Source organism: Thermobia domestica, chromosome 15, assembly GCF_964235325.1.
Source record: "Thermobia domestica chromosome 15, izTheDome1.hap1.1, whole genome shotgun sequence".
In the NCBI taxonomy this organism is placed as follows: Eukaryota; Metazoa; Arthropoda; class Insecta; order Zygentoma; family Lepismatidae; genus Thermobia; species Thermobia domestica.
This window is the reverse complement of record NC_137468.1, coordinates 187,901,744-187,927,584: the sequence shown is the minus strand read 5'-3', so window position 1 is coordinate 187,927,584 and position 25,841 is coordinate 187,901,744. Positions and strand designations below refer to the sequence as shown.

At 34.1% G+C, this 25,841-nt stretch overlaps 1 protein-coding gene across 12 annotated transcripts; it reads left to right on the top strand.

Annotated features, from left to right (window-relative positions):
• The first annotated feature begins 101 nt into the window (after window positions 1-101).
• Window positions 102-24,827, top strand: LOC145671390 (uncharacterized). Of its 12 annotated transcripts, none has more exons than XR_014128519.1 (4): window positions 384-561; window positions 4,673-5,202; window positions 18,031-18,162; window positions 24,718-24,827. XR_014128519.1 is itself a non-coding variant. In XM_081740494.1 (4 exons), the coding sequence occupies exons 3-4, from the start codon at window positions 4,748-4,750 to the stop codon at window positions 11,310-11,312; spliced, it is 1,395 nt and encodes a 464-aa protein (XP_081596620.1). In that variant the 5' UTR covers window positions 384-561; window positions 2,290-2,395; window positions 4,673-4,747; the 3' UTR covers window positions 11,313-17,446. The 12 variants fall into 12 exon arrangements, 11 of the variants coding, with proteins under 11 accessions (XP_081596627.1, XP_081596622.1, XP_081596620.1 ...); XM_081740494.1 differs by lacking the exons at window positions 18,031-18,162; window positions 24,718-24,827 and adding exons at window positions 2,290-2,395; window positions 10,373-17,446; XM_081740501.1 differs by lacking the exons at window positions 384-561; window positions 18,031-18,162; window positions 24,718-24,827 and adding exons at window positions 102-224; window positions 10,373-17,446.
• Window positions 24,828-25,841: the final 1,014 nt, after the last annotated feature.

Genomic DNA, 25,841 nt, shown 5'->3' with positions numbered 1-25,841 from the left:
TTTGCTCTGCCTTCCTCAAGTGTCACTGTAAAAAAAAAAGTGTTTTCAAACGTAAATTTTATGAAAGCGAAACAGACAGACTTGATACCCAAACTTTGCAAGGATTGCTGCACACAAGAAGTCCCACTTCTAACAACTCATGCTAGGATCCCCTGTGAATCGCTCTCTGACCAGCAGAGTCAATGTTGACATGCACGCAGTTAAAGATGATTAGCCTTTCATTGGTAAGTATAATCATTGATGGGTACAGTGTTTGCCTTGCAAAAAAATAATCATCCTAATTAACATCTTTAGATATTAAGTTATATCTCCTGGATTTTTCCTGGATTTTGGATAAGAAATTTCCTGATTTTTCGAAAAATTGGTTGGCAACACTGGTACTATGTACAATAGCTGGTGTACAATAATAGTAAAATATACCATAATTTAACGATTCCTGGTAAGAAGCAAAGATAATTCTGAAGATATTTGAAATCCGAAAGTAATGTATTTAATGCGTGAAAAAATATGAATTTTGGAACATACAAGTATGTAACAATATTATTTAAAATATTCGAGAAGGTAAATGACGCAGACAAATTGAACTTAATCTGGTACTAATTGAGAACTTTTATGTTACACTGTTAGCTACATTTCACGTCTATCGTACTTTAAAATCATAGAAGCAATTCACCTGCGTACACATGTTTATTATTACTAGGTAATTGGTTAATCGAATCATTGAAGTTTAACATGCCGATACTGTGTAAGATGAAAGGGTCAATGTTCCGTTAAGGGGGTCCAGTGTCTTTGACACCACTTCTTTCTATTGATTTTCGTTTGATTACATAATATAATGTTATATTAGGTTAGGTTAGGTTAGTTTAGCTTAGCTTAAGGGGGTCCAGTGTAGTTTTGGACCCCCTTAACGGAACATGGACCGATGAAAGATTCTGTAAGATAGCTCCAAACTAATACTAATATTTGTACTGCAGACATGTAATCAAACCGTGGACCGTGGCCACGCACACAGGAAAGCGATTAAGGAGGGAGTACTAGCTACTTAACGTAGATAAAGTTTCACAACTGAACATATACAGTATTGAAGGAAAATCAGATTTTTTCTCAATAGGCTGGTAAACGTTCGATTTATTTCCGCCTCAATAATAATAATAATAATAGCTTGGTATTAAGACTGGAAATAAAAGGTACGATAATTTTAGGACAAAAACGATAATTTTAAGTGTTTCGTACGATAATATCTTTTGATCAGGTTGGCAACGCTCTGCGAAACGTAACTTTTTTTCATATTTTGTCACAGTATAACTAGATCAAGATGAACATAATTAGATCAAGTTCTTTGTGCAAGTAGGGAATATTAGGTGCACAGTATACAATTACTTTATATCAAGTATCTTGCTTTAAATAATGTCCTAACTTGCTCTATAGTAGTATTTTCGATTTTCGTGATATATGCGCAAGTAACTATATACAGATTGATAATATGCCAGCAAGCTGATATACCATAGAAACGGTAGTTCATGTAAAAAATACTCAGCAATGTGTGCTAGAATACGGTTGAGTAGTTGAAATTATGACATTACTCAAGCAGATGGTTCTACCAAATTCTGACATTTCCTACATGTTCACGTTAGGTTAGAGCTTTGTATTCTAGCAGAGTACACTAATGAGAAGTTCCATTACCGCTTACAGGTTGACTTCAGGAGGACTCACTATAAATACACTGTAGACATGTCATAAAAACTAAAGTGCATCGAACCAATTTGTGCTGGGTGGACACTAAAAGCACGAATGCTATCGAGCCGAATCAAAGCAGGAGCGCAGACGGAAACCCGGAGCGTCATCAAGGGGTGCGTTCGTAGGGAGGAGGCCATCAGCGACGGGGTGTGTACGTATAAACAAGGATAGTTGAAGAGCACGCTTACACATACTTCCACTATCACTCAAAATTCAATTCAATGCGTTGTGTACTAACAGTAATTACTTGTATTCAAACTCTCATTCCTTCACGAAAAATGTTTCGCATCGTATTCTACCAATAAATATTCTGTTTGGTAGAACCGTCTGGTCGAGTGAACCGCTACTAATACCTAGTAGTTCATTTTGAGAAACACTCACTCATTTTAACCGTTTTATAGTACTTTTATAGGATTGAGACTAGTAACCCTCCACTTATACATATAAAACATCAGTTAATGAATGGGATATAGTTTGGCCACCTACGGTATATTCTCTACTATTTTTCTTTAAATGATTACTTTCCAACAACTAGTTCAATCTTTTTTACAGCAGTGCGTAATCCCAAGTTGATGTAATGTGTTAAAGAGCGTGACTTGTTTATCCATCTGATTGTGGGTAGAAGAGGAAAAACACTTTTAGTTTACACCAGAAAAATGTAAAGTAGTACCATTTTTTTCTTTCTATTAGATTATAACCGATTATTGAAGTCAACTTGTTTTGGGATAACCTTATACTTCTTTTATTTCTATCAGAGTTTTTACATAAAAATTCCCTATCTTCTTTCGGTAGACTGAATAAACTTTTCTAGACTCTCGCGACAAGTTTCTTGTTGAAATCAACGAACGAGGCGAGCTTGGTATATAAACCAACTGGTAAAAGTAACTGAAAGATCGCAGACCCTTCCTATAAGGAAAACAGTTTTCTCTTCACAGCTTGCTGAACCATTTCAAGCGATGTCCTTACGCGAAAAATGGAGCAGTGGTGTAATGTTGAATTAGCTTAAAAAAAAAAAAAAGGCCAATAGGAAGTGCCTCTTGTTGGTTTACGTCAAAACAGAATAACACAATTCATCTCAGTTAACGTTGGTCTTTTGTTAGAATTATGGTGTGGCAACTAATGTAACTAGAATAGTTCATCTTCAACAATTTCATAAGTCCAAACACTATGTTAAATAGGAACAGTAATTGATATTTCTGTAGGTTTTTGATTAATAGATACCTACTTTTAAGTTTCGATATCGTATTTTTCAAACTATTAAATTATTTCACTTATATAGAAATTTTCCCTAGTTCTTAATTGATATCCTAAAAGTAAAATAAAATACTGATTATAACGCTTTGCGAGTTAGAGCATTTCATCGCACGAAGTTGACAACCTTAATCGGACAATTAGGGACAAGATATCTGTTAGTTTAGTTGCAAATACTAAGGTCAGATCGTTTGCACGCGTAGCGTACTCACTAACGCCTCGCCTTCTGGGCGATCGGTTCTAGATTTAGATTACCGCCTAACGGTACTCGCTCAAAAGGTGTCACAGCCTTTTTAGGCCAGCCATCTCTAGTAAGATTTTCTAGTGTTTCTCTCATTCACATCAGGTATTGCCGGAATGGGTTGTTATTGTACAGGTCCAAGCCCGCTTTCTTCGCTAGTTATACACAACTAGTTTACGTCCATAGTTGTCGGTAATCCTCATACATATGCATAAGTAAACATCTTACATGATTGATACTAATCCTGAATTGTTTTTGTCTTAAGAAAATACAGTTAAAGAAAGTTATCCCGATATTTGATCCATCGTGGTATTTGGATCCCGATTTTAATGTATCCATATGTCATACATTAAAATCGGGATTTAGATTTAGCAACGCTCTGAACTGTTCCTCTAATTCGTGAGTGGTAGTGATTTTTGGTATGATATCACAGCGAAATGCCCAGCTTTCGTGGAGTCAACATCCACGGCAGAACAACAGGAAGATGTAAGAAAACACGATCATACATTTCTTCTACGCTAAGATTGTTATACCTATGTAGTTTGTTACCTAAGATTTCTTTTCTTAGATTCAAACGTTAACTAAGAAAAATATTCATTTCATGTATTTTTAGTTATGGGATTCATAATCTTTAGAAACCCATGCATTAGAAATTTGCTATTTACATTTGTATCAATTGCTAGAAATTAATAAAAAAAAAATCTATGATTAACAATACTACTAAAATCAGTTAAAAAGTATTTTTTTTTCAGGACGAACTAGTGATATAGTCAAGGTGAATTTGTAAGTTTTGCAAGTTAAAGTATTTGTTAAATGTGATTGACTATGCGTAGTGCATGCCGATGTATTTTTTACTTGAAGAAGTCAAGGTGTGCAGAGTTAAAAGACTTTTTTTTTTTAAATTTAACATCATGATTTATTTAATAAATTTATTATAACTAAACTTTCTTTATACTTGCTATAGTTCGTTAATATTTTCAGTAAAGAACATATTATATGATTCCGTATACGAATTAAAGTAAGTACACTTTTCCAGACGAAAGTTGCTCGGGTGAGACATGCTCTACCATTACTACTTCTCTATTGTAAAAAAAATCCACTTATTCTAGTCACTTTTTCTAATCGTTTTGATGCAAGTATACTTTGCGATATTTCTCAATTTCTGATTCTGGGAATTAGCGGTCACTAGCCGGAGCAGCTTGATACACATCTGTACTCTAAACGAGGTCTTTTGTTACATATTGTTTTAATATGTAATTATGACATTTCATTGTAGAATTTAAGATTTAAATCTATATTTAAGGAATGAATAAGTGTTACATAATTTGTTCTAATTCTAAGTGTCATGATTCCAATAATTACATATAGCACCTCAATCATGTTCCACTCATTTGTGTAATAAATTAGGGAATTATCCTGAGCGTTTCTTCTTATTCTTTTTAGGTTCAAGGGTATTGTAACTCATGTTCTTATTCAGCTTGAAGCAGATATATAATCGCTCTGAGGAGCTAAATACAAATGCCATGTTGTTCAAAGTATAACCAACTTGATTATTACGTATTAAGAGTTAATTTTTTACAGTTTAATGTTACGATGGAAAGTTATATTGAAACGAAATATGAAATATCTCCAGTAGAATCAGTTTTCGTTAAAACTGAAAGTGGTGATAACTTTTCTGAGGAAGGGCCTCTGGAAGAGAAGAATCCAGTATTGATAGAAAGCACAGAGCGACATTTATTAGCATTCACTGAAGGAAAGACAACAACGCTTGAAACAGTATCTTACTCTTTGGATTCAAAAGCAATTCATGCAGTGAAGTCAGAACCTGAAACGAACGACAATGAAACTCATTCAATTGGTGATGATTGGGAAGTGAAGGTAGAAGAGAGTAATTTTTTCCCGGAGTCACATGAAGCATTTTCAAACACTTTGGAAGACAGGAGAAATGAAACAAAAGCTTGTGATTTTCAAAGGTAATATTCCAGCTTTTATTTTTTAAATACAAAACTAGGTGTATAAGTGACAGTTTAATGTCTCGAATAATTTTCTACCTCAGTTTTGTTTTGTCCATTTATCTTCAACCGTTGCAATATACAGATACTTATTAATTTAATGAAAACAAGTGAAGCTAGTAACACTTCAGGTATATAGGTTAGCAACAGGTAGCGATCGCTGCGCCGGGCTCTCAGTGGTGTTATATTAAGGCAATACTCTTACTATTTGAGGAAGGGCAGAACGACAGTGTACAGTGAACTGAGCGGACTGAAACCGAATAGTGTAAGATTGACAAACTTTGTACTGTCCAAAATGGTCAAATTATTGACGTTTTTTTAGTGACGAAAATGACAATTGTGTATGGTAATGACGGCAAGAAAACCCACGACAAAAACACATGATCGAAAAGAAGCAAGGAAACATTCACTGACATTTACAACCGAATATTAAACTAGATTGAAGCTTCTGACCATAGTCACCGCAAAGCAGGGACTGAAGAACTTCCCGCAGCCAATAGTCTATGTCGACAGTCATAATCAGCTGCGAATTACATGAAAACGTACGAGGTCGGATTACACGTACGAAACCGTTTATACATGATCATAAGGACTTAACGCGGCGCTAAATTATAACGAATATGCAGCAAAGACCGCTGACGAGTAAAAACATTAATATGGTCGAATGAGTCATCATCACTTTATTTTCAATTGTAGGATATTTTTGTATATAGTGGATGCTAATAAGAACGTGCGATTCGCAGTGTTTTCATCCACCTGTAAAACGTGACGGCGGCTGTAGGGTTCAGTATCCTGGTTCCAATTGCTCTTATTGGTACATTTTCTGATCGTGTTACTGCCTGTGATTGTGTCGCCATTTACGAGACTATTTGCATCAGATGTCGTAGCCTGGCGATGACAATTTATTTGGAAATAATAATGCGCCAATATTATTCTCATTGCGAGATAGTGAAGCGTTTCTTGAGGTAAATCACGATGAAGTTCAACACCCATAATGACCCAAGAAATGCATGGCTTAAACATAATTGAACATGGAGTCCATTTTGGAGGCAAATCCTCTCATGGAACTTGAGTGATACATAGTATACCGAATCGTGTTATTGCCATTCAGAAATGGTGTGACATCCGAGTTGCTCTGAATCGAATGTTGGTCTACGTCATAAGAATCTCATAAGTTGTTTTTTTTAAAGAAGAGTTTTCATTAAATAGATAGGTATCTGTGTATGCAACGCTTATTTATTAAACGTACCGCAAATAAATAAATAAATAAATAAAAAGATTTGTCACAAAATTAGAAAGTGTGTTGATAATTGGTGCAAGGCAGAATGCATAGTTTCGAAGCTAGGACAGGCAGATACTAAAAAAACGAAGAAAATAGCACTCGTTATACCAAACACAAGGAAGTAAAAAAAATGGTGATTCTTAAAGTTTAAACTTTGTTCCGACATGTTACATCTTCAGTGCTGTCGTGGCATAGTTTTTTTCTACTGTCGTCCCAAATTCATGTGCCTGGATATGGGAATTCTACGTACAGCATTTCGGAGCACAATGTCCCGTGAAGAATCATTTGCACATCTAGTGCACCCTGCAGAATCATCCATTTTTGGATTACGTATTGTCTGTCTCTCTTTACGCCGATATGGAGTAGCACTCCACAGTGCCTGGAGTTAGAGGCATGTATTGAAGGCCTACTATTTACATATTTTAAAACGGTCGTAGTTCAGAAACTATGCGCTTTTTTCGGTAATCTATATAAATTCTCTTATTTTGATGTCGGTGTATGTATAATAAAATGTATTTGTTGAAAATAGTTTTATGGATTGCTCTTTTGATTTTACTTTTATAAGAGTACAGCAAATATGCTGAAATAGCTCACTAGCACAAATTCTATGAGACAAAAACTTTTAAGCAGTATTGCAAATTTTACCAATGATGGCCATATTTTCGGGACGCTTTGAAATACCAAAGTGCTGTAAGCGGCAAAAGGATTGGTTCGTTTTTTATAAACTATATAAGTATTTAGGTGTGATATGTATGTATTTTTCGAAATGAAACTTTTCGAAAGGAAATCAATTTTTTGATCCTATGTAACTTTGTTTCCATTTATTCAAATTGCATTATATTATACCTATTCAACGCTAAATACATTGTGTGGGCATTGCCCCATTCGTCTCAGTTGTGCTTTTAGTGTTTTAGAGTCTTCTAAGGCTTACAGGCTTCCTTTGATTGTAGCACAGAATTATAAATATATTATTGTAAATATTCGTTTAAGATTTGGGTTTTAAAAGCTTCGATATATAACAGACACAAAAATATATCCAGATATATTTTTGTCTTGGACTGGCCATATTATTTTTTTGTTGGTGCAGTTTCGTATACAAACAAATTCCCTTTTTTTTCGTGTTTGCTTTGTAGGAAGTTCAAGTGTTTTAAAAGTATTGATTTAATGGTTTGATGGTGCTACGATGTTCTCAAGTTAAAAATCTCAACCTATGCACATATTTCTTTTAATTAAGTGAGTTTAAAGATGTTCTGGAAGTAGTTGTCTGTTAATATCTAGCATTGGACTAATTATCACACGTGCTTCATTGCGTATTCGTTCATGTTATTTACACTTACATCACAAGTATATTTCCAAATTCGAACAATTTCGTGACTTGTGTACTTGAAGAAGAATGTAATAGCAGCGTTATACACACTATATTGTTATATTTTGATTTTGTTACATTAAGAATAATAATCACTGGACATATTTTTCAATAAACTTGGGGACTGCCAAACACCCTTTCTGTATGTGTCTGATTCCAGGTTGGATTTCTTGAATAGATAGTTGCGGGTTACAACGATGTTTAACCGTATAGATCATCGGGGTTTAAAAGTGATGTAAAACTACACCAAGTACTCGAAGATGATACTTATTTCTTCGCACGTAAAAGTATAATGAATTGGTTATAAATCGACATCTTGAAATAATCATTGCACCTCTCTTTGAAGTAGCTGTGATTGGTGTTAACCAGTAACTGCGAATTACTCTCCCTCCATTGAAACTTGATTTGAACCATAATTTAAAATGTGCTGTGCTAGATTTCGATAACATTCCCTTTCAAGAGTATAGAATGCTTTTTAATATTTCAAAAAGCAGTGTAAATATTTATATCCTAAATACAATGTTCTGATTTAATTGGGACGAGAACGTCTGAAACGAACACAAAGGTTAAAAAACAAATTAGTTTAATTTTAAAATGTGAAAGTACTGTGACTTTCCAAATTATGAGTTTTAAATATGCAAACTTCTCATAGTAGATCAATACCATCCAATTGTAACGCACCAAGATTACTGGTTGAATTTTTGCTTTGGGCCAGAAATGTAGGATAATAATGAAACCTGGAATATTAATATAGGTTTGTACAACTTTTGTTGTATTAGAGTAAATTCGGAGGAAAAACCTATTCATCAGACGGTTAGTCGATTGCAGAATACATTTTGTTTCTAAATCTTAACTTGTTTACTATGTTATAAAGTCTAGTGTGATTCAAAATATTAAAACTCTCACCTTTTCAAGTTTCTGTCGCAGTAGAGATACGTGTGAAGATTGTATATCCGTACGTTAGTTTACTAAGGGCAGTGGTCCATTTTCGCGCTTTTAACTTTCTTACATCGTATTTACTAAGAACAGGCGGCCTATCAATGTATCTAGCCCTAAAAGCGCTACTCCTGCTAATTTCAGAATTGTTGCTGTTGTAAAAATCAGAGTGGCTGTCCATTAAGGAGTTCAAGCTTTGCGTTCGTTCTTCGCTTTCTTCTGAAAAAGTCAATTTTGTAAAAACGGTTTTTAGTAAATTAAGATAGGATATTTACCTTAGACGATGAATCGATTCTTCGAGAATGAATTGTCTTTATCTCTTACCATTTTTGATCCATGGAGATCAAGAGTAAATTTTAGCAACGTCCGAATGTGGTAGAGATACAAGACAGAACTATTTGGTCTTTGGACAATAAATCTGTTTCAAGAATGTGCATATCAGTATATATTACACTTATATAATTACCATTCTTGAAGCTGGAAATGATTAATACAGTATATAACACTTTGTCTCTGGATAGAGAATTGGAACAGAAAGTAAAAGTAGCTATGGGGCAAGTAGATCGATACGCGATTGCACCAATTATTATTACTTTGCTCTATGGCGACCAACATTCAAACTGAAAATTTAAATTTCTACTAAATCCATTTTTCTACACAAAAAGATGCAAGCTTTTATTGGGATGCTGAAGCGATTTCGTGAGATAGGTTTTCGTGATACTCTACCGATTTTGCTCTATGCAAATCAAAAGAGCAATTATATTTTTAAGCTCTATTTTTTTTTTTTTTTTACCCACATGCATTTGGAGTTCATATTTTAACTTCCTTAAAACGCTGAATGGAAAAGAATGAAAACTATAAACAACTAACCGCTATCAGTTACAGTTGTCATTCTATGACAACTTTGAATTCGCAAAAGGCTGATTAGAGAACAGAATTAACAGAATAGAAGTAACGAACTGCATATATCTTATTTTTGAACTCTGAATCAATCATTGTACCGTTTTTAGTTTTTCATTGTTATTTACGGATAGAGAGATAGCAGAATTATCGATACTTACTGATAGCGTAGATCGAAAATCTAATATTTCCATACAATTTTTTTTTTTACCTCAATCTTTGTACTCGCTAACATTTCATAAGTACATTCCATCTCAAGAGATTAAGCCTATTCTTTTAGTGGCATAAAGAAAATATTTGATTCCATCGCCATCCTCAATCCACTCTTCGTCTCTATATGCATAAAACTTAATTTATTTCTGGGGTAATCTCACTGGTGATTTTTTCTTTTTATTTTCGTAAAGATACTATTTGTACACAATTTTCGAAGCAGCTTTTACAAGAATTACTAATTTTTCCTACCATGGTACATTAAAATAACAGTTATCCTTAAATGCATATATCGGAAATAAACCAGGAATGAGTGACTATCTTAATCTAAGTAGCTAAAATGGAGAAAGTTTAATTCTATCATAGAATTAAAATATTTACTACAAAGTGAAGAATATAGACAAATATTACTTTTACAATATTTTTTCCTTTTCTAGTGCTGGGACAGGGAACTATTGTAAAGAATGTTGCAAAACTTTCAGTACAAAAAGAAGTTTAAGGCAGCATATATTGGTTCACAGAGGAGAAAAACCGCACAAATGCGAGGATTGTGGAAAGTCGTTCACTGTCAAAAGTGATTTGAAATTGCATTCTCTTTATCATAAAAGTGCAACACCACATAGATGTAGAAAATGCGATGAGGCCTTTAGTACAATATATTTCCTAAGAAAGCATATGCTGTCTCATGATGGTGTAATTAAACATACTTGCGGATACTGCGGAAAAGTGTGCATTAAAAAGTCAGCTTTAAAGGTGCATATGTTATCTCATTCTGGTGAGAGATCTCATGCATGTGAAGAATGTGGTAAAGGGTTTACACGAATAGAGGTCTTGAGAAATCATGTCCTAACACACAAAGGAGAGAGAAAGCATTCATGTAAAGAATGTGGAAAAACATTTGTAACAAAATCTGCCTTGGGCAAGCATAAAGCTACTCATAACACTCTAAGAGCCTATTCCTGTGACGTATGTAGTAAAGACTTTACTACAAAACGCCATTTGAGAGAACACATGTTAATTCACATTGGAGAGAGGCCACATTCTTGCCATCACTGTGGAATGACGTTCATTAGAAAGTTCAGTTTAAAAGAACATATTTTATCTCATACTGGTGAAAGATCGCACGTATGTCAAGTATGTGGGAGGAAGTTCATAACAAAATCTCCTTTAAGAAAGCACTTGTTAACTCATACAAAGAGCAAACCTCACGTTTGCAAGGACTGTGGTAAGGCGTTTAGCACAAAATGTGATTTGACATACCATTCATCAATTCATACAGGTTTCAAGCCACATTCATGCCAAGAGTGTGGAAAAGCGTTTGTTAGGAAATGTACTTTGAAAAAGCATATTTCCAAATGTTTTGGAAATGATTGTTGAAAATTATGACTGGCAAATTACATTACAAATCGTAAGACATAAATGTACATGACCAGGTTTACAGTAGTATGGACTAACATCTATTTCAACGTGATTACCGCGATACAAAGCTAATAGAAATTGTACTTTCATAGTAAGTGTGTTTATTTCATTTTGTAAATCAGAACGCACTATTGTAAGTAGGCATTGTACCAAATATTATGTGAGAAGTGCATTTACGGGTTGCACAAAGTGACTCATGGTACTTAATATCATATTCATATAAGTGGATGGTCCATCCTTGATTACAGTTTTAATCAGAAAATGTAAGGTTGTTTGTTTGAACAATCCTTCTCTAATTAGGTGAGAAAACGAATATAAATTATTATTATTGTGAAACTTCTTTGTGGCTTTCATTCGACATGACGTTTAAGAATTAAGTATTTTGCGCGAGAGTTCAGCTAAGTATCCACGCGTTATTCATTGTCACAATGAAGAGCCAGAATAGAATAGGCACGTGCTATTTTCTCGTCTGGTTGCTATACGAAGGTTTGATATGTTCTAGTTCATCAAGTCAACCCCCCATGTTGCGATTATACTCGTGAAAGGCATGGAGTTGTTGCACTGTTGCAAAGAGTATCTGCTCACCGGTGTAAAGGTTCCATGCCAGTGTGATTTGATATAATACTTATTACTCCATTATCTTTCCAATTATAGACCTGAGAAATTTGTCAACCATGGATTCAAATTCACATCTTCTACGGTTCCTTATTTCTTCTCCTGTGAGAATTGGACAGTGTGTGTAGGATTGACCTTAACAGTCCCACTCTCATTTATGCAACAATGTGTGGGACCATCCAATATTTCACCACGGGTAAAGAATATATCAGAAAAGAAATTCAGCCGTATCCTATGGAAATTCAGATTTGAGGATACCCATACATTTCGAAAGCAGAAATTCTTTCAGTAACATGTTAGTTGGTCCTTCTTCACCTCCACGTCGGCCTTGATACAAATTTGCCTGCGGACAGTATCAGTTTTGTTGTGCTGCAACCCACGCTGTGAACTCAAACCTAATTAGCTTACCGCAAATAAACTGCTTGGATCCACGTTTTCCTAAATACAGTATCATTGACTCGTTAGCGGAAATATTTTTCTCTTCTGGTATGTATTACAGAAATAAATAATTCAATAAATTGAGAAGTGGACGTATTTTTGCTACTTGATCATTAGCTTCAATCTCTTCATTATCACAGGCGTAAACAACAAGATTTCTTCAATTTGATTTCGTCTCATTGATTTTCATACCATTACATTTCGAACGTCCTCACTTGTTTCCCAATAAAATTTTGTACGCCTCAGTGGCACATAGCTGCTTAGAACTAGTACTTTTAAAAACCAATACATCTCTTCCAAGCTGAGATTAAAATTAGCGTTGTTTTCATGAGCAGCATATGCGACTCTATATTGAACGAGTTCTTCGACCACATCTATACTCAGAAACATTTGTAAGAAATCAATGGGATGCGCATCTTTTCCAAATCATGTGTACCAAAATTTTGGAAGATTCCATATTAAGATGCTAAACTACTTATAAAATATATAAAATTCTTACTCAAATTAGACGAAACGCACAAAGCATCGATAATTTTGATAAAGTCCAGACTCCAAAATACCCCCTACTTGAACCTGATTTGTATCATAATTTATTTACAGAAAACTAAAAGATATAAAATATGAAATCCAATATACTCAATTTGGAATAAATGCAGGTCGTGCCCAGTGCAGGTTAGCGATCCCCTGCATAAACAATCTTCAATTTTGAAAACTAGTGAGAATAAAATAATTGCCGTTATGGCAGTATAAACATTTCATGCCTTGTCATTATAAATGAACTATTCAATGTAAGAGCTGACCTATTTAGTGGTAACTACAGCGCAAATGTACAATGATGGGCCAGCATTGCACACTTCGAAAATATTCTCAAAACTTTGCAACAATACAATGTATCCACATCCTGTTACTAATACAGAAATAATAAAGTGATAAAGAGAGTGAAAATGAGTCAACTGGCAAGAAAGCATAAAATATATTGTTTCCTTGTAAATATGTAGTTCTTAACCCCTTAAGGACAAATCTCGAGTTATATCGTTTATTAAAAAAATGTGATTATTTCTTTCCTGCGTTGTGTCGTCACGTTTGTAATTTTCCTATTTGTGCTTATCATGATAGAAGCCATCTATTTGTGTTCGAACTACTTATTTTGTCCCACAGATGTCTTTTAGGCGGGCTATACATTACGAGATCAATCCTAGGAAATATCTTAGGATTTATCTTCGGAAAAATGTTATGACATATCTTGTAGGAAATCTTACCCTTGTGTGCCATACACGTGAAGATTTTTAATGTCTGACCGAATTACGTATATCAACATTGTGAAATAGTTCTATTTAATAAAAGTATAAAGTTGAAGAATTACTATGCTAACCACACTGCACATCCCACTGATATTAATATCAGGCGCTATATTGTTAAATTGGATACCTCTAAAAAGAAAAAAAAAAAAAGCATAAGTCAGAAGGGTACTGGTATACTTTTGGCGCACCACATTTTAGAAGATTTACAAGTAAAATTTAATACTTTGCGTGAAAAGACATATTTATAAGGAACAATTTTTTTTGAAGCAACATAATTAAATACAAAGTAATACACCTGTATTTTATGTTTACAACTGTAGGGTTACTAGTGTAAAATCATTATAAATGTTTTAACGACGGTTAAAATAGGTGAGACAATGTTTAGCAGAAAGGGTCCAGCTATTTTTTCTAAGAAATGCTACAAATTCGATAGTTTATATTCACATTAGCTTAGGTTGATTCAGGTTAGTTACGGTTATGTTACGTTAGATTATATTAGTACATGGGTCCAACACAATTTTCAAAAAGTGATAGAATTTCGCTTACTTCTATTAATATTAGGTTAGTTTAAGCTAGTTAACTTCATTAGGTTAGATTTCGTTAGGTTGTGTTAGATCTAAGTACTTGCATCTTCCATTTCTCCTGTAAATTTTGTATGTTCTGCTTACTTCTGGACCCCTTCTGCGAAACTTTTACGTAAGTGAGTGCATATGAAAGTTGACCGGTGTTACTATTTTCCACCACCGGTGTATTTTTGCATAGTTTACAGAAGCTATAATTTATGTTTACGAGTGGAGCGCTACTACCACGATCCCATGACAAGTGCTATTCAAACTCGTATCATTGTCAAAACGCACTCGTTTTCACTACATCAACTGACGCGCCTGCTTCCTTCGCTCGCACCCCCTCACTGACGCTCGGGACTCCGCTTAGCCTTGCTCTGACTCGGTTAAATATCATTCGTACTTTCTAGAAACAACCTAGCACAACTTGGTTTGCGTTTCTTGCACTATAGTTTTTATACTATATATATCTTGACCCCGTATTTGTACGCAAATCGTAAAAGAATTGTAGTTTATCAACAATTGCTTTTGTTCGTCCCCTTCAGGGATTTTATCTATGCTATGTAAGATATTTTCATGTCGGTCAACGCAAATCATTTAGGAAATAGTGACAAATTATAATTTTTCAACAATTATTTCGAGTGGTGCACGAAAGTAAACCTGCACGATCAGAAGATACCTCATCATTTGTGTTTTCATTTGTTTTGTTTTCACTTTCTCTCACCTGATGTCGCTTAAATCGAAATCTTACGAATTTTCTTTCCGAAATAGAGCGTGCTCTAAACAAGAGAAATCTCATAGGATCGTTCAGAACACAGGAAATGACATGGGATCTGTTGCCATACACGTTGAGATTTTGACTCTAGGATAAATCGTAAGGGATTTCCTAGGATCTATCTTATAGTGTATAGCCTGCCTTAGGGGTATTGTAGAGTGTCTAGCGGCTTTCTACTGCAGCGTCACCAGCGTATCTGTGTTAAGGGTAGTTGTTCCATCTATCATTCCGTATCGTCAATACACGGGTTGAAAATTACGATATCAAGTAGGAAATTTGAAATGTTATTTTATTATTATTGTACACCACATTATTTATATCATTTCGCAGTAAATATCGTCCGTGCACGAATATTTCAGCTATACCTTCACGTCCTTATACCTTCTTACAACACCGAGATTAGGGGTAAAGAAAGACCTGAAAAGGTAGGGGGAAGCATGGTGTAACGTCGTTCCCGTGCCTATCTTTGCCGAGTGTAATTTCTTTTAGGAAGTGGGAGACGCCATACATATTTTCTGGAAGTAGTGTGACGACGTTCACACCGCGTTCCCCCTCACTTTTACCCTTTCCTTGGATATCTAGGAATAAATGTCTGCAAGTATCTTTTTTTACGAACTGGAAAATATTTTTGAAGAGTTTTTTGTTAATTATGTACTCTTCTAAATTCAAACATGCAATAAAAATATGAGTGTTTGCCAGAAAATCTCCTAATAATTAACTCGTTAAATGATAAATGGGGAATTATCTAGTATATTAAAAATTTCGTAAGGAAAAGCAATATTTAAAAATGGTGACAAATCAGCGCTTGAAGATTGTAGGCTTATTTCACTTCTCTCAACTTTCCCAAAAATTGTAGGAACTAAAGTCAGTGTTCGGGTATCATCGTTTCTTAAGCATAATCAGAAAACCAAAGAGCAATGTGGCTCCTTAAAAGGGAAATCAACGGAAACTGCATTATATAATTTTATAGAAATCGTTCACAATAGTTTATGTAGTAAGCTGAAATGTATATTAATTTCCTTGATCTTTCCAAAGCATTTGACTTAGATTCACATCCAAATCTTCTTCCAAAGCTACAAGGTTATGCAATAATAATACGTTTTGTGTCAAAATGCTGTAAATGGTATCTGGAAAGTCTGCAGCAAGTATTAGAATTTATATGCAATAACAGAGAAAACAACCATACTGCATATCGGGGAAACAATAAACATGTGGACTGTCACAAGGATCCGTGTTAGGACCGTTATTATTTTTATTATGTAGTAACGACTTACAAAGCAATTTTGCTCCGGCAGAAGTATCTTCTTATGCAGACGACGCTATTATTATTGAAAAAGGGAAAACAAATGAGATGTTAAAAGTAGTGTAAATGAAATTTTTGTTTATTATCTCACCGGATTCTGGAAAATAATTTTAAATTATATATCGAAAAGACAAAATAAAACAATTTTCATCTCACGCGCAGAAAACATGCACAGTCTGTGAACATTTTAATTGACAGTAGCGAAATAGAGTATGTCAACTCAACTAAGTTCTGAGGAAGTTTGATAGAAAAAAAATCGCTCCTGGGATGTGTATATTACTAAGCGTAGTAAAAAATTAGATAATTATCTTGCAATTAAGGTACTTAAAAACGTGTTAAAAAGTTGTACTTTAAGAGCAATTTACTTTTGATTATTCCACTCGAATTTAACATATAGCAGTTTATTTTGGAGTAATACACACAAGGAAAAATGTTACTTACAATATAGAAACGAATGGTAAGAATGATGACAACTGCAAGATCAAAAGGTCACCGGAAAACCAATATTTATAGAACTTCCTATACTTCCAGTATTCTGTTTTTGTATCTTAAAGTTATTGATATTTTTAAAGAGACGCCTAGAGGGTACCCTTAGGGGAATAGAGCAACAACAATCATAATACAAGAAACAAAACTTCTATTGTAGAACACAGAACAATGTTATATGAAAAGGGTGTATATAAGCGGGTATCATGATTTGCAATAAACTTCCGAAAGATATGAAGACTCAAGGCTCTGTTGCTAAATTTAAAAAGCAACTCCCGAAATATTTATTACAACACTCCTTTTATTTGGTAGAGGAATATATGAATTGCTAACTGTATAAAAATTGTACATGATCCACAGTAAATAAGTGTCACTACTTGTTTTTAGCATTAGATGAATGTACAAGAATTTCACATACACTGAAAGTAATAATTACTTACTTTATTTTTAATGATGGTATCATTCAAAATATAAGGTGTAATAAAGATACGCAAGCTATAATAATGATGTCTTGCAAGATTTAAGGCTTAATTATCAGGAATGTAGTGTGTTAATGTACGTTATTGTTTCTTTTGCATTTGCGTTTATATATAAATGACTTTTTCACTTCATATGCATTGTAATATAGTGCAAAATGTATGTAGAAAGGACGGAAATAAATAGATACAATAAAATAGAAAATTGTATCATGTTTTGAATTGTTCTTCCAAAATATTATACTTATCAATGGGTATAAATTATCAATTTCGGAAGATTTCGACCTCCCCTTTGATAACGTCTTATGTGGTAACCTTATGTGATGGAGTACGATAGTTCAGGAGCGCATCCTTTTAATTTGAAGATGTAATTAGTTCTCTTTTCTGGGTACAAAACTACCAAAATTTCAAATTTAGGATTTTGACCTCCCATTGATGAAGTCTTATTACGTTATATAATAGGTTATATACCTCAACGGTGTTTATGTTATGAGCAGGGATACATTAAGTCTGTATTGTTCACCCTTAGCTTCAAAAATTATCATTTTAAAGTAACGTAGGACCTCGTGATTTCTGTCGTTCCATTTGAATAATAATTGATTAATATGTTATAGCCATTGCGCTCCTCTGAGGGTAACAGATATGAAAAGAACAAGGTACATGAATTTACTCCTACTAAATCTTTGGAATTTTTGAGTTTAAAGTCTTATGCCCTCTAGGCTAAAGGAGGCGATGCTGATGAGAAATAAGGGAAATGGTGGAATAAGAGAATGGTAGGAAACAGGAGAAAACTCACGAAAATCACAAACTTACTTGAGTGAGGATTGAGCCAGGGATCTCTCGCATCAGAGGTAAGTGCTCTAAAACTAAGTCACCGTACCCATTGAGAAGTTTTATTTTGGTTTTATGTGCGAGCAGTTTCAAGTATAGTTACTGTAATAGAAAAGAGCAGCAGGTTTTGTACAGTTTACGTTGAATATTACGGTATATTAAACATGTTGTTTGTTGTTACGCATACGAATTTGTTTTTGCGAAATCGCAGAATTTGCTCTTACGAAGAGTATAATGTCAGTTTATTCATTGAATCTTAGTACACCAGCATTCTTCTCTCTCTTTCTCAGCTAATAGTGCAACGATTTGCTTTCTGAATCTCAGCATTAAACTTCGTGATTAATAATGAAAAGATAGTTTCTTAATACGTAGCAATGAGTTACATTTTCAATCAAGCTTATTTAAAATGAAAAGTTATGAATCACTTTTTAATGTTTCAATTTTGAATGCCGTAATAAATCAACAAAAGTATATGTTTGTCAAGGGTATGATGTCACGATTAGAATGGCTATACTAGGTGGTGTAATTAAAAAGATATATCGACTAATAAAAGATTGTCACGTCGTAACTATTGATATGGCAGGAGAAACGCAGCTATTTTCGATATTACTTGATCGTGTATTTGCAATTCAATGACGCCATTACAGTGGGTAATCAATCAGATTGCTTGTTAAATGTTGTTTCGGTTCGTGATTCATGATGTTCTCAATATTGCGTAATATTGAAAGTTGTGTTTTCGTTGGTTCTCATTGAGGACATTCATTAATTTCTAAGGTGAGCCTACTGTGTCACTGTGAATTTTCGTCACAAATTATTGTTGGAACATATTTCAGATAAGTTCACAAGCTATTTGGAATATTAAATTTTGAGATTGTTTTCCGAGACAAGTTTATAAGTTTTTGAAAATCCTCGTTATTCAATATCAGTGGAGTGGTTCTAGAACTGTATTCTTGAAAACTACGCATGGAAATAATGTTTCTGTGGCTGAGAAAATGTTAGGTGCTGTTATTTATAAATTATGTATGAGAATAAGGTTGTTTTATTCTTGAGAATTTGCTAAAGGTATCACTAACGCACCGTTATCACTTTTTATGTTTTAAACTATGCATGAAATATCGTCCCACGATTAGGACACTTTTCACTATGGGAGAGCATTTGAATGATAATGAAAGAACTGATGGAATGAGGAAGTGGGAGGAAACGGGAGTACTCACGTACATGATGTTCATCAGAGATTTAGTAGACCAGTAATCGGATCAGAGACCTCATGCACCAGCGGTAAATGTTTCATCGCGCTCTTTAAAACCGTTGTTTCGTTTGATGTATAGTATAGCGTTCTGTCAGCTTAACGTGGTATCCGAGAGCCCATTGGTGGTTGAACCTTTGTTTTCCACGCCAGAGACTAACCGCTTAGCTATGAGGAAGCTCAGTTTTCGAAAAGACTATAAGAATTTGGTGAGTTTTACAAAACAGGAACACGAGAGTTTGTTTTTCTTCTTGAAAATTACATACTCGTAACGACATTGTTCGTCGTACGTTTCAAAGTTCAGTGTGGGGAGAAACATGCTTACTATAATGATTCTGTCACACTTCAGCACAGTTAGAAAACAATTCCATTCATTCACGCATCCTTCTTTATCACAACAGAAACTTAGATCAGTTACAGCTAAATGTCATCGTTCATGTAGTGTACATCACTTTCATTAAATTGATCCCGGGCTACCTGTATGACAACAATAAACCTTTTTATCATCCATATCAATAGTAGGGCTATTTGAGATGTAATATCAATGGTACGATTTAATATTTTGTTTATAAAACTTTGCATGATAATTATTTTCTTTGAGAATTCATAATGTAGTCATTTTGATAACGTTAAACATTTCTCTTCCTCTCTCTCTTGATAAACGTATACATACAGAGATAGCGAACTCTGATCTGGGAATTCAATTTTAATTCTTTTTCTTTCTTGTTTTAGATATTTTTTATTTGCCTAGGTCATTTTTTATCCCTTTTTGTTTTTGTATTACTTTTTTCTTTGAATATGGCTATCTCTGGGTTTACTGTCTTGAAAGAAATCAACATATATTACAGGCATTTTATTGTCGAAGGACGAAAGTTGGAGATTCAAATGGACACTCTGACTAGCGACACTGATATTGGTGACTGGATTCAGACCTTATTTCAACAGAAGTTGGATTACTTATTGGAAAATTTTGGCTAATCTTCCATGCTTGGATTACCCGAATTATCTCATGATGAGAAGAAAAAGCCTGTTCTATTTATATTTTAGACGAGCGAGTAATTTGACATTGGAAACTTCATGGGCTACCTTCGATCGCATCCTTCAAAGTAACGATAGCTTTCTCACGAAAGAACCATTCATTGTATAATTTCATCATGTGAATGTGCCCCGCGGGTATGAACCGAGAGTTCGATTATTATTTTTTTTTTTATCAAACGATGAGTTATTAAAACGCAAGAATGGCATTATACGAGTAAAAACACCGACAAGAAATGTTTGGCTTATGCAATTGTGATTGCTATTGGTCTGAAGAAGTACAAGGATGCAAATAAAAAGTTTACGATAAATATCACAAACAGTGTAAGAGTATCGTTATCCCAGATGCACAAGAACATTTGTTTAAATCGTCAGTGAATTTAGACCATGGTGGATCCGTGGAAGAGTTACGACAATTGCAAAGCCACTTGAAATATTACAAAATTACTGTATATACCAGTTTTTCCGGAGAAGATATTCTGTATGAAGGCATTGGTGGCGATGATAAAATTCCAATTAATTTAATGTGCATCAGTTTCCATTATGACATTATCACGTCATTAACGTCCGTTTTTTCTGCTGGATATTATTGTGTTGTATGTCATAAAAAGTATGATGATCTTGACAGACATGTCAGGAACTGTTCAGCCATATGCAAGAAATGTTTGTAGAAAACTCCATGCAGTAAGATCAATATCGAGAAAACGTGTCCAGAATGAAATGGTGATTTTTTTGATGAAACATGCTATATAAATCATCTTACCATACCATTAGTGGCAGCCAATATGCAAGATGGTGAAACAATGTTCCAAATATTTACGCATTTGTTCGTGCTGGTGAAAGACATCATCATTGTACAGATTATTTTTGTAATGTGTGTGTTGTAAACACATTTCGTCATGCCACTAATGCTAGGTGTCGCTATGCCTGATGCGACACAGTTAAAAGTTGATGTTTCATCATTCTTACATGCAAAGAACGGCATGATTGTCTTTTGTGATATCGAAGCAACACAGGATACTTTATTTGATGAAGAAACGTTCATTCGTAAGCCCCATTTTCTGGTGGCCCAACAAGTATGTTACAACTATATTCAAGATGAAGATATGCATCATCCGTGTGAAGTTTGTGAACAGTTGGAACACATTTTTCAAGATCATCCGATCAATGCTTTCCTTGTGGATCTACGTCAGCAAAGATCAAACATCAAGAACATTGTTTTTTGGCACACAATTCTAAAGGCTATAATAGTCATTTTATCCTGAAATCCTTAGTGGAAGACTATGAATTAAAACCGACATTGATCTTTGAACAGAGGAAAGATTTTAAGTTTGAAAGTGAATCAGTTATCATGTATTGAGTCCTTAAATTTCATGCCAATGGCATTAAGTCAATTATCCAAGGCATTTCATTTACAAGCGACCAAAGGATATTTTCCACACTTTTCTAAATATTGCTGAAAATCAAGCGTATGTGAAAAAAAAGTACCAGACATCCATTATTATGATGCACATGAAATGAATGTAGATGAACGAGAGAAACTTGTGAAATGTAACAATGAACACCAGAATGATACGTTTATTTTCCAAGAAGAATTGGTGTAATATTGTATCCAACACGTGAATGTACTTCGACTAGCCTGTATATCTTTATGAGTACTTTTGAAGTCGAAACATATGTAAACCCTTTCCTGGAGGCTATCACTTTGGCGAGTGCGTGCAACTTAGTATTTCGACGAAATTTCTTAAAACCTAATACCATTAGCACTCTTCCTGCAAGAGGCTACCATCACATAAATAATCAGGCCCGTATTACATTGGAATGGGTTGCCTACATGGACACCAAATTGTATATGCTGCAAGAGAAAAAGAAATTTTTGTTGCTCGTTTTCATCTAGATGGCTAGTATAAACATCACGACACTGAAGATCGTGTATATGAGTTTTAAGGATGTAGATATCACGGGGGCTGCACTTTATTCCTATAGGCAATAATCAGCCCATTTATGAAAATTCCGAAGAGACTGAATTATCGCTACGAGAGAACACAGTGTAAAATGAAACTATTACGGCCATGGGGTATAAAGTGCACGAAATGTGTCAATGGGAATTACGTCAAGTGTCAAAATCCAATGCAGCATTAACATCTTATTTAAGCACATATCCCTATACTAATAAGGCGCCTCTAAATCCAAAAGATAGTTTCTATGATGATCGTGTTAATGCCATAAAATTATACCACGAAGCAAACGAAAATGGAGACGAAGAAATTCGATACTTGGATATTGTTTCTTTGTATTCGTGTATCAACAAATGTGGGCGGTATCCGATAGGGAACAAATGAATTTACCTAATGCGACATCCAGAAATTGCTGCCGTTCAAGATGTGAAGGGTTTAATCAAATTAATCTGCATGTGCTACAGAATTAAGTCAAGATTCTGAATGTATGAATTCCGACAACGAACGAAGTCTTACAGGAACTTGGGTGTCCTACGAAATTCAAAAAGCCATACAAGTTGGGTATCAAGTAATTGAAATCTACGAAGTTTGGGACTACAACATCACAGTATATGATCTTGAAACAAAAGACGGGCAGCTTATACAGCGAAAATATCAATACATTTTTGATATCCAAGGTGTTAGCTTCTATTTAGCAGACCAATTGTGTCAGCAAAGGAAAGCAACAATATCTTCATATGGTACAATAACGTGAAGGAATAGCTTTGGATGCGTCGAATATGGTAACAAATTCAGCACGTCGTAGTCTCGCAAAACTCTGCTTGAATGCGTTTTGGAGAAGACTCGCCATAAGGAACAATTTTACCCAGACGACCATCATTAATGACCACAAAGAACTGTATCAGAAATTAACAGTTCTAGATATACAAGTCAACCAAATTTTACCTATAAATCATTCGTTCTTATACCTTTATTTTCAATATGAAGATGTTCCAATTCAAAATCGCAATACTAATGTTGTTCTCGGGGCATTTACAATGTGTCAAGCTCGTCTGGATCTCTACAAATATCTTGAACTGCTGCAAGAGTGGCATACTTCGATACGAACTATGTAATATTCCTGCAGCGACCTTCAGAGTCTACGATAGGACCTGAAGTATTTCTGGAGTCTATGTTAAATGAGTTAAAAAATTTTCGTCCAAAAACATACATTAAAAAATTTGTGTCTGATGGATCAAAAGAATATACTTTAGAAATTTATGACACTAACACGAAGTCAACCAATTATGTATGCAAAATTCGTGGATTCACTTTGAAGTATGCAGCGAGCCAAAAGATAAATTTCAATAGTTTGAAACAAATGATAGTTAATCAGACGGGGATCCAGAAGGTAAAAACTGGGGGGGGGCACCAAAATCCAGACTATGATAGGTGTACCATGAGTTTACTATAAACTTTGAAAGATATATACAATACCTTAAATTACATTAATTACTCAAAAAATGGGGGCCTAGGCACCCCCGGCCCAGGGATCTGCCACTGTCGTTAATTTTCGTATCCTGAAGAAATATCCATTGACACACTACATAAAATTTACACAAACCAGGATCATAATCTTGTTGTAAAACCTGAAGAAAAAAGTACAGTTTCAGCTGTAAGAAACTCCGACTAATACCTGATTCCTGCGAGAAATTGCTATATCAGTATAAGAAAGCCAAGAGAGAATAATAGCCAAATGCGCCCTTCCCCAATCTCACCAACATTACCTGTTCCTTCTTTCCCAAAGACGGCAAAGAGTCAACCGTGATGGGATTTTCCACGGGATATTCTCCTGATGCCCCAGCGATGCACGAGACTCATACATCTTTCCTTCTCCTTCTGATCCTCTAGCGGAGACAAACACAGGTACAGAAGATGACATTTTACAACGCACATACACTTGCGGGAACCAGTGGAGAAACGAATTCAGGTACGAAAAAAGAAATCTTAATTATTTTTGTGTAGTTTGTCTAATGTTTAATGCACATTTTTAGGATCTGAAGCATTTCTTCATTTGAGCACCTGAAGCACTGGCGAAACAACAATCAACAGCAAATTATATCCTAACGACCTAAATGAAAAGAAAATAATAGGTTGTATGAAAACATTGTACTTTCTTTTCTCATCACTCTCTTTTATAATAGCCATAGTGTGCCTACTGATCATTTAATGTCTGATGCTTTGTTATGTGTAGAAGTTAGTTTGTCTTCTTAATAAATATCAATAACTTGTTCTTTTTCAGGAAACAAAATAAAAAATTACCACGTATATAAATATGTTTTATTTTCTTCTTACAGAATTTGTACCCGACGAAAGTGAAACCACAGTCACAAACTTACTTCACGTATAAAGAAGAAAAATAAACTTACACAATCATGAAGAAAAATACATTGTGGAGAAAAATAAATTCTGTATTTTATTCCATATCCTAAAACTCATTTTTTTCCCCTAAAATTCGACTCCAATCTTTTTCTGAATCGGTTTACCAGTAAAATAAAACTTCACGTGTACTAAAGCATAGTTTCTCGAAATCGTTGTTTTGCGAAAAAAAAAGTTAAATTTTTTTATTCAGGAAACTTCAAAACTAATTTTCGCTATTTTTCAAAAATTATGAGATTGGAAGATTTGGTTTGAGAAACGTTTCTTTCATTTTCGAATATTTTAATTTAAAAAAAGATTCTAAATTTTGAGTTTGAAAAATGTGGGTCGAACACTTTAAGTTGAAATTTTATTACAAAATTTGAGTTCGAGAATTATGGTTTGAAACTTCTTTAAAAGTTCGGTTCGAAAATTATTTTATTAGCCTGGAAAACTTCCATATGCAATTTTTAATTCTAAAATTTAAGTTAGAAAATTTTGGTTCGAGAAACTTGTTTGAAATTGTTTATTCTAAATTTTGATTTCGAAAGTTATGATTTGAAAATTTTTAAGCCGAAATTTAGTTTGAAACTTTGGTTTGAAGAATATTTTTAGTTTAAAAACTTTAGTTTGAAATGTTTTATTCTAAAATATGTTTGAATTTTTGGTTCAAAAAACTAGTTTCAATTACTTTGTTATAAATTTTGTGTTCGAAATTTTGGTTAGAAAATTTTTGTCGAAATTTTCTTTGAAATTTTAAGTTCGAAACTGTGATTTGAAAATTTGTAGTTCAAATTTTTTGATTTGGAGATCGTAAATTTTGGTCTGAGAATGTTTAGTTCCAAAAATTTTGTTTTGAAAATCTTTAGTTTGAAAATTTTCATTTGAAAATTTTTGTTTTTCAAAATTTGTTTTCGAATTTTTACTTAGAAAAATCTTTCACTCAGCGGAACCGTTTCGGAAAGAATCGGAGCTGTTTAGAATTAAAAGTCTGGGAACACTGTTTCCATCACCGAAACTCTTACTGGATTGAACTGAGCAACAAAACGCTGAGCGCTTATAA